The sequence below is a fragment of the Protobothrops mucrosquamatus genome, unplaced genomic scaffold (genome assembly GCF_001527695.2).
Source record: "Protobothrops mucrosquamatus isolate PMUCROS unplaced genomic scaffold, P.Mucros_1.0 scaffold959, whole genome shotgun sequence".
Taxonomy (NCBI): Eukaryota; Metazoa; Chordata; class Lepidosauria; order Squamata; family Viperidae; genus Protobothrops; species Protobothrops mucrosquamatus.
In genome coordinates this window covers 147212-160074 of record NW_015387203.1, presented here as the reverse complement: position 1 = coordinate 160074, position 12863 = coordinate 147212, and the positions used below count along the sequence as shown (strand labels likewise).

General features: G+C 37.7%; 1 protein-coding gene across 2 annotated transcripts in view; it reads left to right on the top strand.

Annotated features, from left to right (window-relative positions):
- The first annotated feature begins 3475 nt into the window (after nt 1-3475).
- Nucleotides 3476-12863, top strand: part of TSG101 (tumor susceptibility 101) — a 37905-nt gene continuing 28517 nt past the window's right edge. For both annotated transcript variants that reach the window (XM_015819616.1, XM_015819615.1), the window contains exons 1-5: nt 3476-3644; nt 5428-5512; nt 7642-7707; nt 11212-11375; nt 11852-11978. In XM_015819616.1, the coding sequence (XP_015675102.1) occupies nt 3603-3644; nt 5428-5512; nt 7642-7707; nt 11212-11375; nt 11852-11978 (484 nt within the window). In that variant the 5' untranslated portion in view covers nt 3476-3602. The remainder of the gene's footprint in view (nt 3645-5427; nt 5513-7641; nt 7708-11211; nt 11376-11851; nt 11979-12863) is intronic.

Genomic DNA, 12863 nt, shown 5'->3' with positions numbered 1-12863 from the left:
CGACCAACTGGGTCCAACATCAAATTCTCACAGTATGGAAACTTCAGTGAATATTATTATATGGTAACTAAAGATAGATAAAAACAATTAGGTTAAGGAAGGTATTACTTCCTTGGCCATGACGTTACTTGTAATCATGAACTAGAGTACTGTACTTCTTTGCCTTTTCCTCATCATGTTGTGCCCTTCAATAGTACTATTCAAATGTTCTCTAAAGCAATTTTTTATTTTAATCAGAGGTGTTAGGCAGTCAGAGGTAATATAGATTGTTATTTCCCATACACTATTGATTGTATTCAGATAATATACAATTCTTAGAAAGAAGCAGCAGCATAGTTTTGTCTAAAATCAATGTTCACTATTCAACTGATATTTATGTTTTTTTAAAACATTTACACTGCCAAATCAGTCATCTGAAGTTGACATTATATTGCACAAATATTACTTTAGGCTCAATATGTCTAAATAGAGTTTTCAAAGTGTTCACTATGCAACTGATATTTTATGTTTTTAAAAAACATGTATACTACCAAACCAGTCATCTGAAGTTGACATTATATTGCACAAATATTACTTCAGGCTCAATATGTCTAAACAGAGTTTTCAAAGTGTTCTGTATAGATTCTAAAGTTTTATGGAAAAGTCTTGGATGAAGGCCGTTAAGAATATTAGCATATTACGTTGCTGCACTATTGACTACCAAGACGCAGAAGGAAAACAGGATTCTCTCTGTTTTAGGCATAGGATGTGCTTTGTTTATTGTCCTTTATCACATCCTAAAACTAAGGAGGTCCTACCAAAGTACTGTTTCTCTTGATTCATGCTCCTGGAAAACAACATATACATGCACTATTCATTATTATGCAGTAGTTAAGTTTTAATGCATTTGGCTGCTCAGTTCTAATATTGCACTAAGCTTTTAGCAGTACAAAAAGATTTGCTACGCTAAATCTAATAAAATGTTATTGTGTGATTATGTATGCCTATAATGATTTTTACCATTTTTGCTTATTTTTCTAAAAATTACAATATGGAAAAAACTTGTGAATGAGATATTAATAAAGCTAATGGTATCTGATGTACATCTTTTGCTTTACATTGTATGTGTCATGGTTCCGATAGATGAAACCCATCAAAAGAACTTCAAGGCAAAATTCTTCCTTAAAGAACATTTATTCGGGAAACAACGTATCGGCACTACATAGCTGAACCCAAAAACTGAATTCCCTTCCCCTGGATACAAAGTAACAAAGTACAATGCCCACCCCCAATAAACTCTCATAAAACACATTCCCCAATTAGCGTCAAGCACGGGCTTTCTCCTCAGCTCCTCAGCCTGCCAAAACGTTATCAGCTCGTCCTTGAGTTCCCACAGCAGCATTATTATTATGGCTAGCTGAGCTTACATCCCAACCTCCCCACCTGCTGCACCTGAATTCTAAAAGTAATAAAAGCATGTTAGAAGAGAAAATGGCTGCATTTTCATCAGAGCAGGAACATCCAATGTTAGCAGCGTTAACAGTATGATCTTCAGAGCTAAAGATTTAATGAGGAAGTGATGCACAATTTTATGGATGCATTACTGGTATTTGAATCAGCATTAACAATATCCTACAGAATTTCAGCACACAGGCTGAGTAACTTTGGGCCAGTTACTTTCCCTCAACACCCCAAAAAGAAGGAATTGGCAAGCCACTAATGAAAAATGTTGCCAAGAAAACTGCAGGGGGGTAATTGCCAGCTGATTTAAAGGCACTTTTTTTTAACAAAAAAAGGGCAGAAATAGCTGGGTGTGAAGCCACCTATCCTTATCTTAAAACAAATAACATTAATAAAGAGTAAGCACACTTGTGAATTTGACTTGGGATTAGTTGTGCTTGTTTATAATAATAACAATAATAAATTAAGTTTATATTTCTTTATCAGATTTATATAGCTGCCCATCTCACCAGAAGTGACTCTCGATGATTACAACATGAAAAAAAATGTGTAAGATATTCATTATAAAAATAAACAACCATTATTTTAAAAAGTTAAGAACCAGTAAAAATTAAAATGTATATAATACTCAATTCCCAGCAAATCTGGGTGGTTAAATGTATTTTAAATTAAATCCTTCCTACATAGCAATAATGGCTTCACTTAAAATTTGTACATTGTTCTTGGTGTTATTTATACCCCAACTTTGAGGAGTTAAAAGTGGCACCCTGTCCTCCATTTTTTTTCCCTTCAACCCTCTAAAATAGATTAAGTGTAGGAGAGACTGGCCAAGTTGTGTGTGGGGGGGAGAGAATCAAACAGGACTTAAGTCGAGAGGGTGAAGTCTGACAGACACACCCCTTGAATAGGTAGGTAGGTAGATGATTGATAGATAGATAGATAGATAGATAGATAGATAGATAGATAGATAGATAGATAGATAGATAGATAGATAGATAGATAGATAGATTTTTATTGTCATTTTTTACTGCGGGCACAATGGCACACATTAAAAATGAAATTTAGTTGCTTGCTCTCAAAGTGTACACATACATAACACACATTTAAACATACTATATACAACTTATGTATAGAATGCTGTTGAACCTTATCTAATCTCACCCAGGTGCAATCTGAAAAGATTCCTCTGTATAGGCCTGAGCAATAAAACTTAACTTTTCAAGTATGGGTCTGGTTGTTTGCACCCGACAATAGGTCAAGAGAATAGGACTGTCACTAATCAATCAGAATAGAGCTGGAAATAACCTTTTGAGGTCTTCTAGTCCAACCCCCTGCTCAAGCAGGAGACCCTATATGCACCATTTCAGACAAGTGGCTGTCCAGTCTCTTTTTAAAAATCTCCAGTGATGAAGCACCCACAACTTCTGAAGGCAAGCCTTTCCACTGCTTAATCGTTCTCACTGTTAGGAAGTTCACCGAATAGTTGTTGTTATTTTTTTAATTGAGGACTAGAATCTGACTCTTTCTGCTTTTAGTCACCCTTAGTGATTTTTTTTTAATTGAAAATTTTATAAAATTTTACAACATAAATCCCCCCCTTCCCCAACCCACCCTTCCACTCCCCCCTCCCTCCCCCCTCACTTCCCAGTGCCAATCACAGGGTTAACAATATAATAATCATACTCTAACATTAATCAACTATTAAAATAACATATCTATAACCTCCTTTAACTCTCTTTTAAACAAATATACCATTATTAACAACAATAACAATAACATCACTTTAATAATTAAAACTCTTAGTGATTAACATACCCCATTTCGATCCAGTTATCTACAACCCAGAACAGGCTGTACAATCGGACCGCCCGGCCATCCTCTCTATGATTTTGGCTTTGCAGAGGGGCTAAAACTCAAAACTCTATTACTATTCTCGCTGGTCGGCTGGGGGGGGGGGAGGCGGGGAACGAGAGAGAGAGAGAGAGAGAGAGAGAGAGAGACGCCGGAAGTGACGTTTCGCGGTATCGCCGAGCGGAAACGGATCGCGGAGGCTGTCGGAAGCGGAGCTCGGGAAGGCTCTTGTCCGTCCGGGAGTTAGAGTAGCGGGAGGAGGTCGTAGAGGTAGCACGACCAAGGGAGGGGCCGCCGCCACCACCTCCAGCATGGCCATGTCCGAGACTCAGCTGAAGAAAATGCTTGCTAAGGTAAACCGCCAGCCTGCTCCTGAACCGTCTTTCTCAAAGCAGCCTTGAGTCGGCTCAGCCCAGTCGCCCCCTTTGAAGGCCCGGCTTCTCTGCGGTAGACGGGAGATCCTTCCCAGGCGTTAGCCTTTCCCTTTTTTCTCACTTAACTGATAGTGCTTGCCGCTTCCTCGTCAGAGACCAGCTTTTGCACCAACAAATAAAAAGTGACTAAACTTTGGGCGCCTCACTTATTCCAACAGTCAGCTCTAAATTCAACACGAATAGCCACTGGCCTTTCTCTGCAACCCTTCGCTTGGTTTGCCTTTTCCAAGTTTTCAGTTAGTCTCCCCTTGTTTTGTTTTGTTTCCCTTTTTTCCCCCCCCAGAACTTATTTTCGATTATTTCTTGGACATTTGCTGCATAGTAGGGCTTAACTTAAATACAAGGAAGTAAGAATTAAACTTTTTAAAGAATTTTTCATGCATTTGAAAGGGAATTTGGGGTAAGAAGTGGTGCTTTTAGGCTTCTCTAACACTTTAATAAATACCTTTTTTTAAAATATCTGAGGGTTTCCCCCTGTTTTTGATTTTCTGCCTTTTGTGCGCACTCCCTGTCACCTGGATTTGGTAGCATATAAAAATCCTTATATGCCGCTTTGATGTAGGTTGAGAAGAGCAAATGACAATGCGTGCAAATGGCATCATCGTGCGAATGCTGCAACTCAATGAATGTTGTCGTTTTGGCATCATCTTGATTTGTTGTGGATGCTGCATCTTGAAGGGTTAGCAGAGAAATGTATCTAATGTGATTGTTACATATTTTATGTAGACAATGTTTTATCAATATTTTATAAAGGTTGTGGACGTTTTTGTAAACCACAAGGTAACAATATGGGTGTGTTTGCATACACATACTTATTTAATTCTGCTTGGTCCACAAATATAAGTTTAAGTGGTTTGAATATTGAGTGATATTGAGAAAACAGACTGACAGTTTTACTAGGAAATGGTATTTATAGTTTGCAGTCCATCTCCACAATCAGCTGATCTGTTCAATAATGATTAATAATTACTGCACACATACAGGTTTCTATATGTGTCTCTTTGTATATATAAAATAGATAAACTGTTTCTGATGTTATGGAAATACAACTCTCTGCTTATGTAGCAGGAGTTTTTCTTATTTTTATCCCCACATTTTCTTTCCTACAAATCCAAAGCAAAGAATGCAGGAAACGAGTAATAGGCTGAAGTGGTAGAAGCCATTCTCTATGTGGAATGGCACCATTGGATAATGCCCATATTTTTCCATCTTAAGAAATGGAAGTCTATGGTCCTCCAGGTATCTCCAGACTCCTTTTCCAGCACCATATAGGAATGAATAATGAGTGCTGGGAATTCTGCAACTTCTGGATTATCCTAAGCACTTAACTCTTTTTTACTTACATGTTATGTAATTTCAACATGCTTTGCCTCATGTTGATTCATTTAGAAAATGTCTTTACTTTCTGGACCTCCATATAAATAAAATCGAATAGGATCATTCTAATTTCAAATTTGTATCATGAGATACCATTATAACTGTCCCTGATAATCATGCTTGCTCTGCAATTCCTGTTGATTATCCAACAGAACAGTTTCACAGGTAAAAATGTTTAAGGGAAAGCTTGTTGTGATCATAGAACTTCATTTGTCATAACCTGAAATAGAAGATTCCAAACGCTGGAGTTGAAATTCTAGTGAGCTGATCTGTGGGCTTGCTGTTAGTGAGAAATGTTTTAAAATGTTATTTTTCTTTTCTCTAGTACAAGTACAGAGACCTGGCTGTTCAGGAAACTGTCAACGTTACTGGCCAGTACAAAGATCTCAAACCTGTTATGGATAACTATGGTAAATTGCTGTCTTCCGTATTTTTGCAATATGATTTTTCTTAACTTTCAACTACTTTATAGTAATATCTAGCCAGTTTATTGCATTGAGTAGAAATAGTTTTGCTGAGGCATTCCTCAGTTTAACAGCTACCCTGTTTAGCGACCCTTCAAAGTTAAAATTAGTTCTTGTCTTACAACCACAATTGGAATTGGGAAATTCATTGTTGAAGTCATGCAGTCACTAGGTGAGGCATCATGTGACTGCACCCAGTTTTATACCGGTTTTGCCGTTGTTAAGCGAATCACTGCAATTGCTAAGAAGGCAGGTTATCTTGATTTGCAACATTCCTCATTGACTTTGCTTGTTGGAGGCCAGACGGAAAAGCACAAATGACAATCATGTGACCCTAGGAGACTGCAGCCGTCGTAAATACATAACCAGTTGCCAAGATCTGAATTGCAGTCATGTGACCTTGGGGATATTGTGATAATAGTGAGAGGACTGGTGTTTTCAGCGCCATCATAACTTTGAAAAATCACTAAATGAATGCTCATAAGTCAAGAACTACTTGTACAACAGCGCTGAAAAAGTGACTTTAGAATTGGTCCTCAAACCTATGGCCATTGTGGCATCCCCTAGTCACATGATTGTCATTTGCGAGCTTCATAGCTGTCTTCCAATAAGCATAGTCAATGAGGAGCTACAATGAACTCACAAGTCTCAGTCACTTGATGATTCCCTTAATGACTGTGGGTGATTCTCTTAATAACCACAACAAAACGGACACTGTAAGTCAGGTATAATGGCATGATGTTTTACTTAACTATTGTATCACTTAGAATGGAGTTTCTGCTTCTGATTGTGGTTGTTAAATGAGGACTACCTGTACTGAAGAAGTGGAACAAGATTATGCGCTCACCTCATGATTATGGTATTTTAGTGAGTGATGTCAAGTCATGAAGCTAACACACAATCTTGTTTTGCTTTCTAATACTAGAAGTAGTCATTATTTCTACTAGTAGAAGTAGTCGCTCATTTGACAAAGAAAATATTCAAGTAAGGTAGAAAAAAATAATATATTCTTCATTTAGAGCAGTGGTTCCCAACCTTTTCTATACCCCACATCCCTAGAACACTTCTGTTGTGATTCCTCGCCAGCCAGTGGACCCGGCAGCTGAGTCTGGGGAATCGGAGGAGGAGGAGGAGGGGCCTGGAGTGACATCAGAGTCAGAGGAAGGCTCTGAGGAGCTCCAAGACTTAGAGTCTGACGAGGTGCCTGGTCCCTTTACTCGCACTCAGACTGAGTCACAGCTGTGCTGGGAGTCTAAGTTGGACAGTGGGGAACTCACAGCTGGAAGATATCCAGGATGCACGTAAACGCCACAAGAAAAGAGAGTCAGACAGAGGAATGCAATGGGGCGGCTCCAAAGGCAAAGGAGAAGGCTTTAGGAAGCCACGCCTTGGCTGCATAATAAAAGGGAAGGTGTGGGAGGTGCTGGTTGCTGAAGGCAACCATTTGTGTTAAGGAATCAAGTTTCTGTGAACTGTGTTTTGTTTGCCTTGGACATTTATTCAGGTCTGAAAATAATAAAAGGGGATTGGTTTTTTCCTGCGGTTCCAGCCTGCTTGTTGGAAGAGGGGTTTCTCCTTGTGAGCTTAACAAGGACTCACATAGGCTGGGACAGAACAGCTTCTGATATATTCTCGCACCCCTTACAAAAGTTCGAAATAACAGCAACAAATTATGCATATACACTATAATTTTGAAAACCCAAGTTTTTGCAGCCCCTGGAATATCATCTCGCACCCCTGGTTGTGAACCCCTGATTTAGAGCATATATTTCACTTGAAATCTTTTTTGAAAATTGCCATAACCTATTCATTTTTAAAAGAGTATAATTTTCTTGAGTTGCAGTATCTGACAAACTGCAGTTGCCATAGAATCCATAGTGAAAAATTTATGGCTATCTACGAAAGGCACAAATGGCATGCCAAACACTTTACACTGTACAGTGTTTATTTTCCTAGAAGATGCATGCTTATTTCTGGTCAGAATGAAGTGTTAATACTGAGTTGATATGCTTATTTTTGTTAATGTGCTCAATGTCTGTGATTTGTATGTTGAATAAATCGATGCTTCTTTTCAGTTTTTAATGATGGTTCATCAAGAGAATTGATGAGCCTCACTGGAACTATTCCTGTAAATTACAGAGGTATGTATGTATTTTGAACAGTTTGCATAGATTATTTGAAACCACTGTTTCTGTATAGGTAATCCTCGCTAATGATCAGTCACTTAGCAACTATTCAAAGTTACAGTCGGCTACCCCCCCAAAAAAGACAATATAACGCGGTTCTGCAGTTCTGACAGTCATGTGTGCGTGCATGCACTGCAGTCACGTGATAGCATTTCAGCACTAGGCAATTGGCTCACATTTACAGTCTTTTGCAGCGTCTTGAGTTTTGGCATTTTTGCCAGTTTCTGGCAAAAGATGCGCGTTGGTTAAAATAGATTGGTTTACTGACCACTGCAAAAAAAGGTAGTAAAACCCTGCTTAACATCTGCATGGCTTACAGTTGTAATTCTGGACTCAGTTATGATCATAAATCGAGGACTACCATAGTTAATTCATAAACTTTGTTCTTCATTCTGTAGCACTGTATTTAGTTTGTGCATTTTGGATACCTCTGTACATTGCTTTAAATCAGTCAGAACGGTGAAAGCAAAACGAAAACACAGACTTATTGCAATCTAAAAAATTACTATCTCAAAGCAAAACCATTTATAATTTCCTATCTCTTCTCATGCGGTTAGGTGGCATTACTTTGGAACAGAGCTGGCAAAGTCCAGGTAGATACAAGCCTCTTTAATATAACTATACAAGGCATTTGAATGAGATGGTTTGAAAACAAAGCTAGGCATCTGCCATACCCAAAGAAGGAGCTTCTCGTGTTTTTTCAAAAGATGGGGCTGACGGTGATTCAAAGATATATTATCTATGCTCCCAACTATTATGAAGCATCTCATTTGAATGTTTTGCATAACCTCTACATATCTGTCTGTTATGATGCTCACAGATACCAATATAATTAACAGTACAATAGCATTAAACTAGTTTAAATGTGTTACACTTCATTTAGCCACTAACATAGCAGAAGAAGCTCAATGACTTGGTGGAATCGGTGATGAGAAACGGCAGGAATTTTGAGTAGAACCCTATTACAAAGAAGTTTTGAGCTTTCATGGCACAGGGAAATCAGATTGCTTGTAATTGCTGGCATATTCTGCTGGTTGCTATGGTGAACTTCACTATATTGTTGCAGTTATTTCTGAATTCTGATCAGATAGATGTTGAGCACAGAATTTGTCAGCTTACCTGGGAGAGTTTGTTCATAATGTGCTATTAATCTGTATCAACTTTCTGCAACGATGAAGAGTATAAGAACACTTGGACCAGAGATTTCACTACTTCAGTTTTATAGGAGCAGGTTCTTATATAATAACTCTTATAAACCTTTTACAAGATAGCGGTGTATTGGATATCAAAACACAAAAGCAGAATACACTGCAGAATTTAGAAATCATAAACTCATCTGTGTACTTAGCTGGTTCAGAAATATTGTTTCCTAGAGGAATGAGAGCAGAAATTCTGCTGGGTTCAGCTTTACAGTCCATATCCAAGACATTTATCCTAAGCTCTGTCTTTGCTCACTCGTAGTCCAAGGAGCAGCCATTACTGCAGCAGTTTGATTTCTATTTGCTTTTCCCAGCAGGACTAATAATGCAAGTTTTAGAAGCCATGTGGAGAGTTAGTTAATAAAATGTGGTTCCGACAAATGAAACTCTTCAAAGATTCTTTACCTTAAAGAGTCTTTATTCGAGCAACATAGCATCGGCACATACATAAGCGAAGCCAAAATCTGGATTCCCCTTCCCTTAGCACATAGTATCAAAACACAATTCCCTCCTCTAATTAACAGTCATAAATCACATTTCTCCAATTAGTTTGAAATGTAGGCTTCCCCTCCTATTCTAAACCCGCCATTTCTTATCATCTCTTATTTCAAAAGCCCTGAATTCACACACTATTACAATATTGTTATGTCTAACTAACTCCCATCACATTCCTCCTCCTCCCCCAGTATCATCTAATTCTAAGAGTAAAGCATAAGAAAGAAAAAGGCTGCATCTCTATATGTTGTCAAAGCAAGAACATCCAAATGTTAGCAGCGTTGACATAAAGATAATAATTCAAATCCTGGTTTATAATATCCCTAATTGTTTAAAATTACTACTTTGATTCTTTGAATTTCCTAGAAAAAAGTCATTTTGTAAAGCTTGAAATTTTAAGGTGGGGGGAGGGTCCCAAAATTCTTAGCAAGTGTTTTGTACAAAATAGTATTATTCTCACTGCTTTTTAAAATCCTACTGGAGTCTGTGATAAAAACATAGTATCATTGTCGTAATGCTAATATTGCTGAATGCTTATTTGCTAATTTTGAGGGATGATGTTAATACTTATATATTACTAAAAGTCCCTTGGCTGTTTGTAACCTTCAATCGGGCAAAACTGTGCATCATAGAGCACAAGTTTTTGAGCCAGGATCTCTCAAATGGGCTAACTTACAGAATGCCAGATCCAATTAGTCCCATGAGAGTGAGTGTGGCCAATTGAAGGAGAAGCACCAGCTGGGTCAGGGAGGGTGCAAGGGGATCTGTGTGGTGTTGTGCAGGTTGGGGAGGGTATGTGAGGATTTTTGTATGGATCAGGAAGAGTATGGGAGAGGTGCCATGAGGGTTGACGAGATTTGGATTGAAATATCAGTATCAAGACTGAACATGTTTTAAATAATCTCAATCTCCCGGAACATTCCCTGGCTTCAGACAACTGATCAGCAGAAAATAGATGACAATATGGGCAAGTTACATCCAATCAGATTGGATAAAAAAAAATTACCCATGTATTATTCATAGAAATTGACCTCCTGGGATATGTTAGATGTGGCTATCTGTTCCAAATTTGCGTGACTATCTCCAAAGTTAGCTATGTCATAGGCTGCTGCTGCTGTTACCAATTATAACAATTCCAGTTTTCAGGGACATGTTTACAAAAGACATTAGGAGCTATTCCTTTGATTCTCTACGAGCAATTTGATGCAGGTTCAATGTTTAAATAGAAGTTTACTCTTCCAGAACAGGTTGCATGCTTACACCTACCTTTCCAGAACTCCCAGCCAGCCTCTGTATTGTGTGTAAATAACATTTTTTCCCTTCTCATTTTCATCCATTCTACACTAGCTCCTCAAAAACTTTAGCTCTTCATCATTTGTCTGGAATAGATAATGGAAAGTGGGGAGGGGTAGCGAACATCTAAAATTTTTGTTTTGGTTTCTGAGGGCTGAGGAGGATTCGAAGATTCAGTGTGGTAAAATGCAAATAAACTCACTAGTATTAAAAGCAGACAAAATTGAGGAGGATTGTTATATGCAGTGTAACTAAGTATCAGATGCTTGGGATAATGGACTTGCTTTCATAATACCTTGTTTATTAATTTCCAGAGCATGTTGTATGTGCTTATAAAAATACTTCAGTTTTGTGTCTCAAAACCATTCCTATGCACTTAAATATAGTAACAGATATGCCACCTCAGTAATTTATCATGGTACCATTTATTATCAACAAGGAAATAGAACATTATTTTTTAAAATCTCTTTAGGCAACATATACAATATCCCGATATGTCTGTGGCTATTGGATACATATCCATTCAATCCCCCAATCTGTTTCGTTAAGCCAACTAGTTCGATGACGATTAAAACTGGGAAACATGTTGATGCAAATGGCAGGATATATCTTCCTTATCTACATGAATGGAAACATGTAAGTATAATTTTAAGATTTTTAAGCTTTAATCATAAACCATTTTGAGATATAAATATTAATTTCATTTCATATTCCTCTGGCTATTGAATATAATGGGAAACTGAACTTGGACACTTGGGGCTCAGTTGAATATAATATTAGAATCTTACAAAGTTTAAATATTAAAAGTTTTGCGTTGTTTCCTTTGGTGTTATTAAGAATTGCAACTGAAATAACCATTGATGTTGCCTATAATTAGTATAATTTATTGGTGTGAATTCACAGTGTCATGAAGCATGTTCCCAGTGGTATGTTATTTTTTAAAATTTTGACAGCTTCCGTTAATTGAATGACTAAGGTGAATGAAACTTTAACATAGAAGAAAAGGATAACCAGCTAATTTTCAGCAACTGGTGAGATGATGAATCTGTTGAGCAACCAAACTATTTTTGTAGAAGAAAAAAAATAACTGTCTTCTCTGCTTTAACTTCCAGCCACAATCAGATTTGATAGGACTGATTCAAGTTATGATTGTGGTGTTTGGAGAGGAACCTCCTGTCTTTTCTCGACCAACCATTTCAGCTTCCTATCCGCCTTACCAAGCAACAGGGCCACCAAACAGTAAGGATCTTACAGCCATTATAATATGTGAATAACTGTGGGCGTAAACATGTATTTTTGGGTTGTTTCTCTGAAAGAGTCCTGCTATTATGACATTGTATTTCAGTTATTACAGAATGACAACAGTTGCAAGAATTATTGTCATAATTTTAATTGTTACAATAGAGCCAATTTTGGCCTAATGGCTAAAGTACCAAGCTAGCAAGGGATGGGCTGCACCTCACAAAAACAGGGAAAAATGTACTCGGAAAAGAAAAAACTGGCCCAACTCACTAGAAGGGCTTTAAACTAAAATTGGGGGGGGGGAGAGTGACCAATCTTTAGAATCTCTAGAACACAAAAGCAATCATAAATCCCAAGAAAACAAACAATGAGGTAGGGAGTGATGAGAAAAAAGAAAAACTCAAACAGCGTAGGAGATGCAGGAAACATACTCATGGACAGGCATAAAAGTTTTAAATGCTTATATACTAATGCTCAAAGCTTTGGGAACAAACAGGGTGACTAGAAGCAATAGTACACGAGGGTAGGCATGATATACCATTACAGAACACTGGTGGGATGAAACCCATGACTGGAATGTACTGATGGATGGATACAAATTGTTCAAAAACAAATCTACAAAAAGAGAAGGTGGAGTTGCACTATATGTAAGAGATCATTACATATCTACAGAAATGCTCATGATCAAAGTAAAACCCCTCTACAATGTATATGGGTCAATATAAAAGGAAAAAAGAGTGACATTGCCATAGGTATATATTACAGGCCACCCAACCAATCAGAAGAATAGAATAATATAGAATAGAATAGAATAGGACCTTGGAGATCTTCTAATCCAACCCCGTGCTCAAGCAGGAGTACCTATACCATTTCAGACAAGTG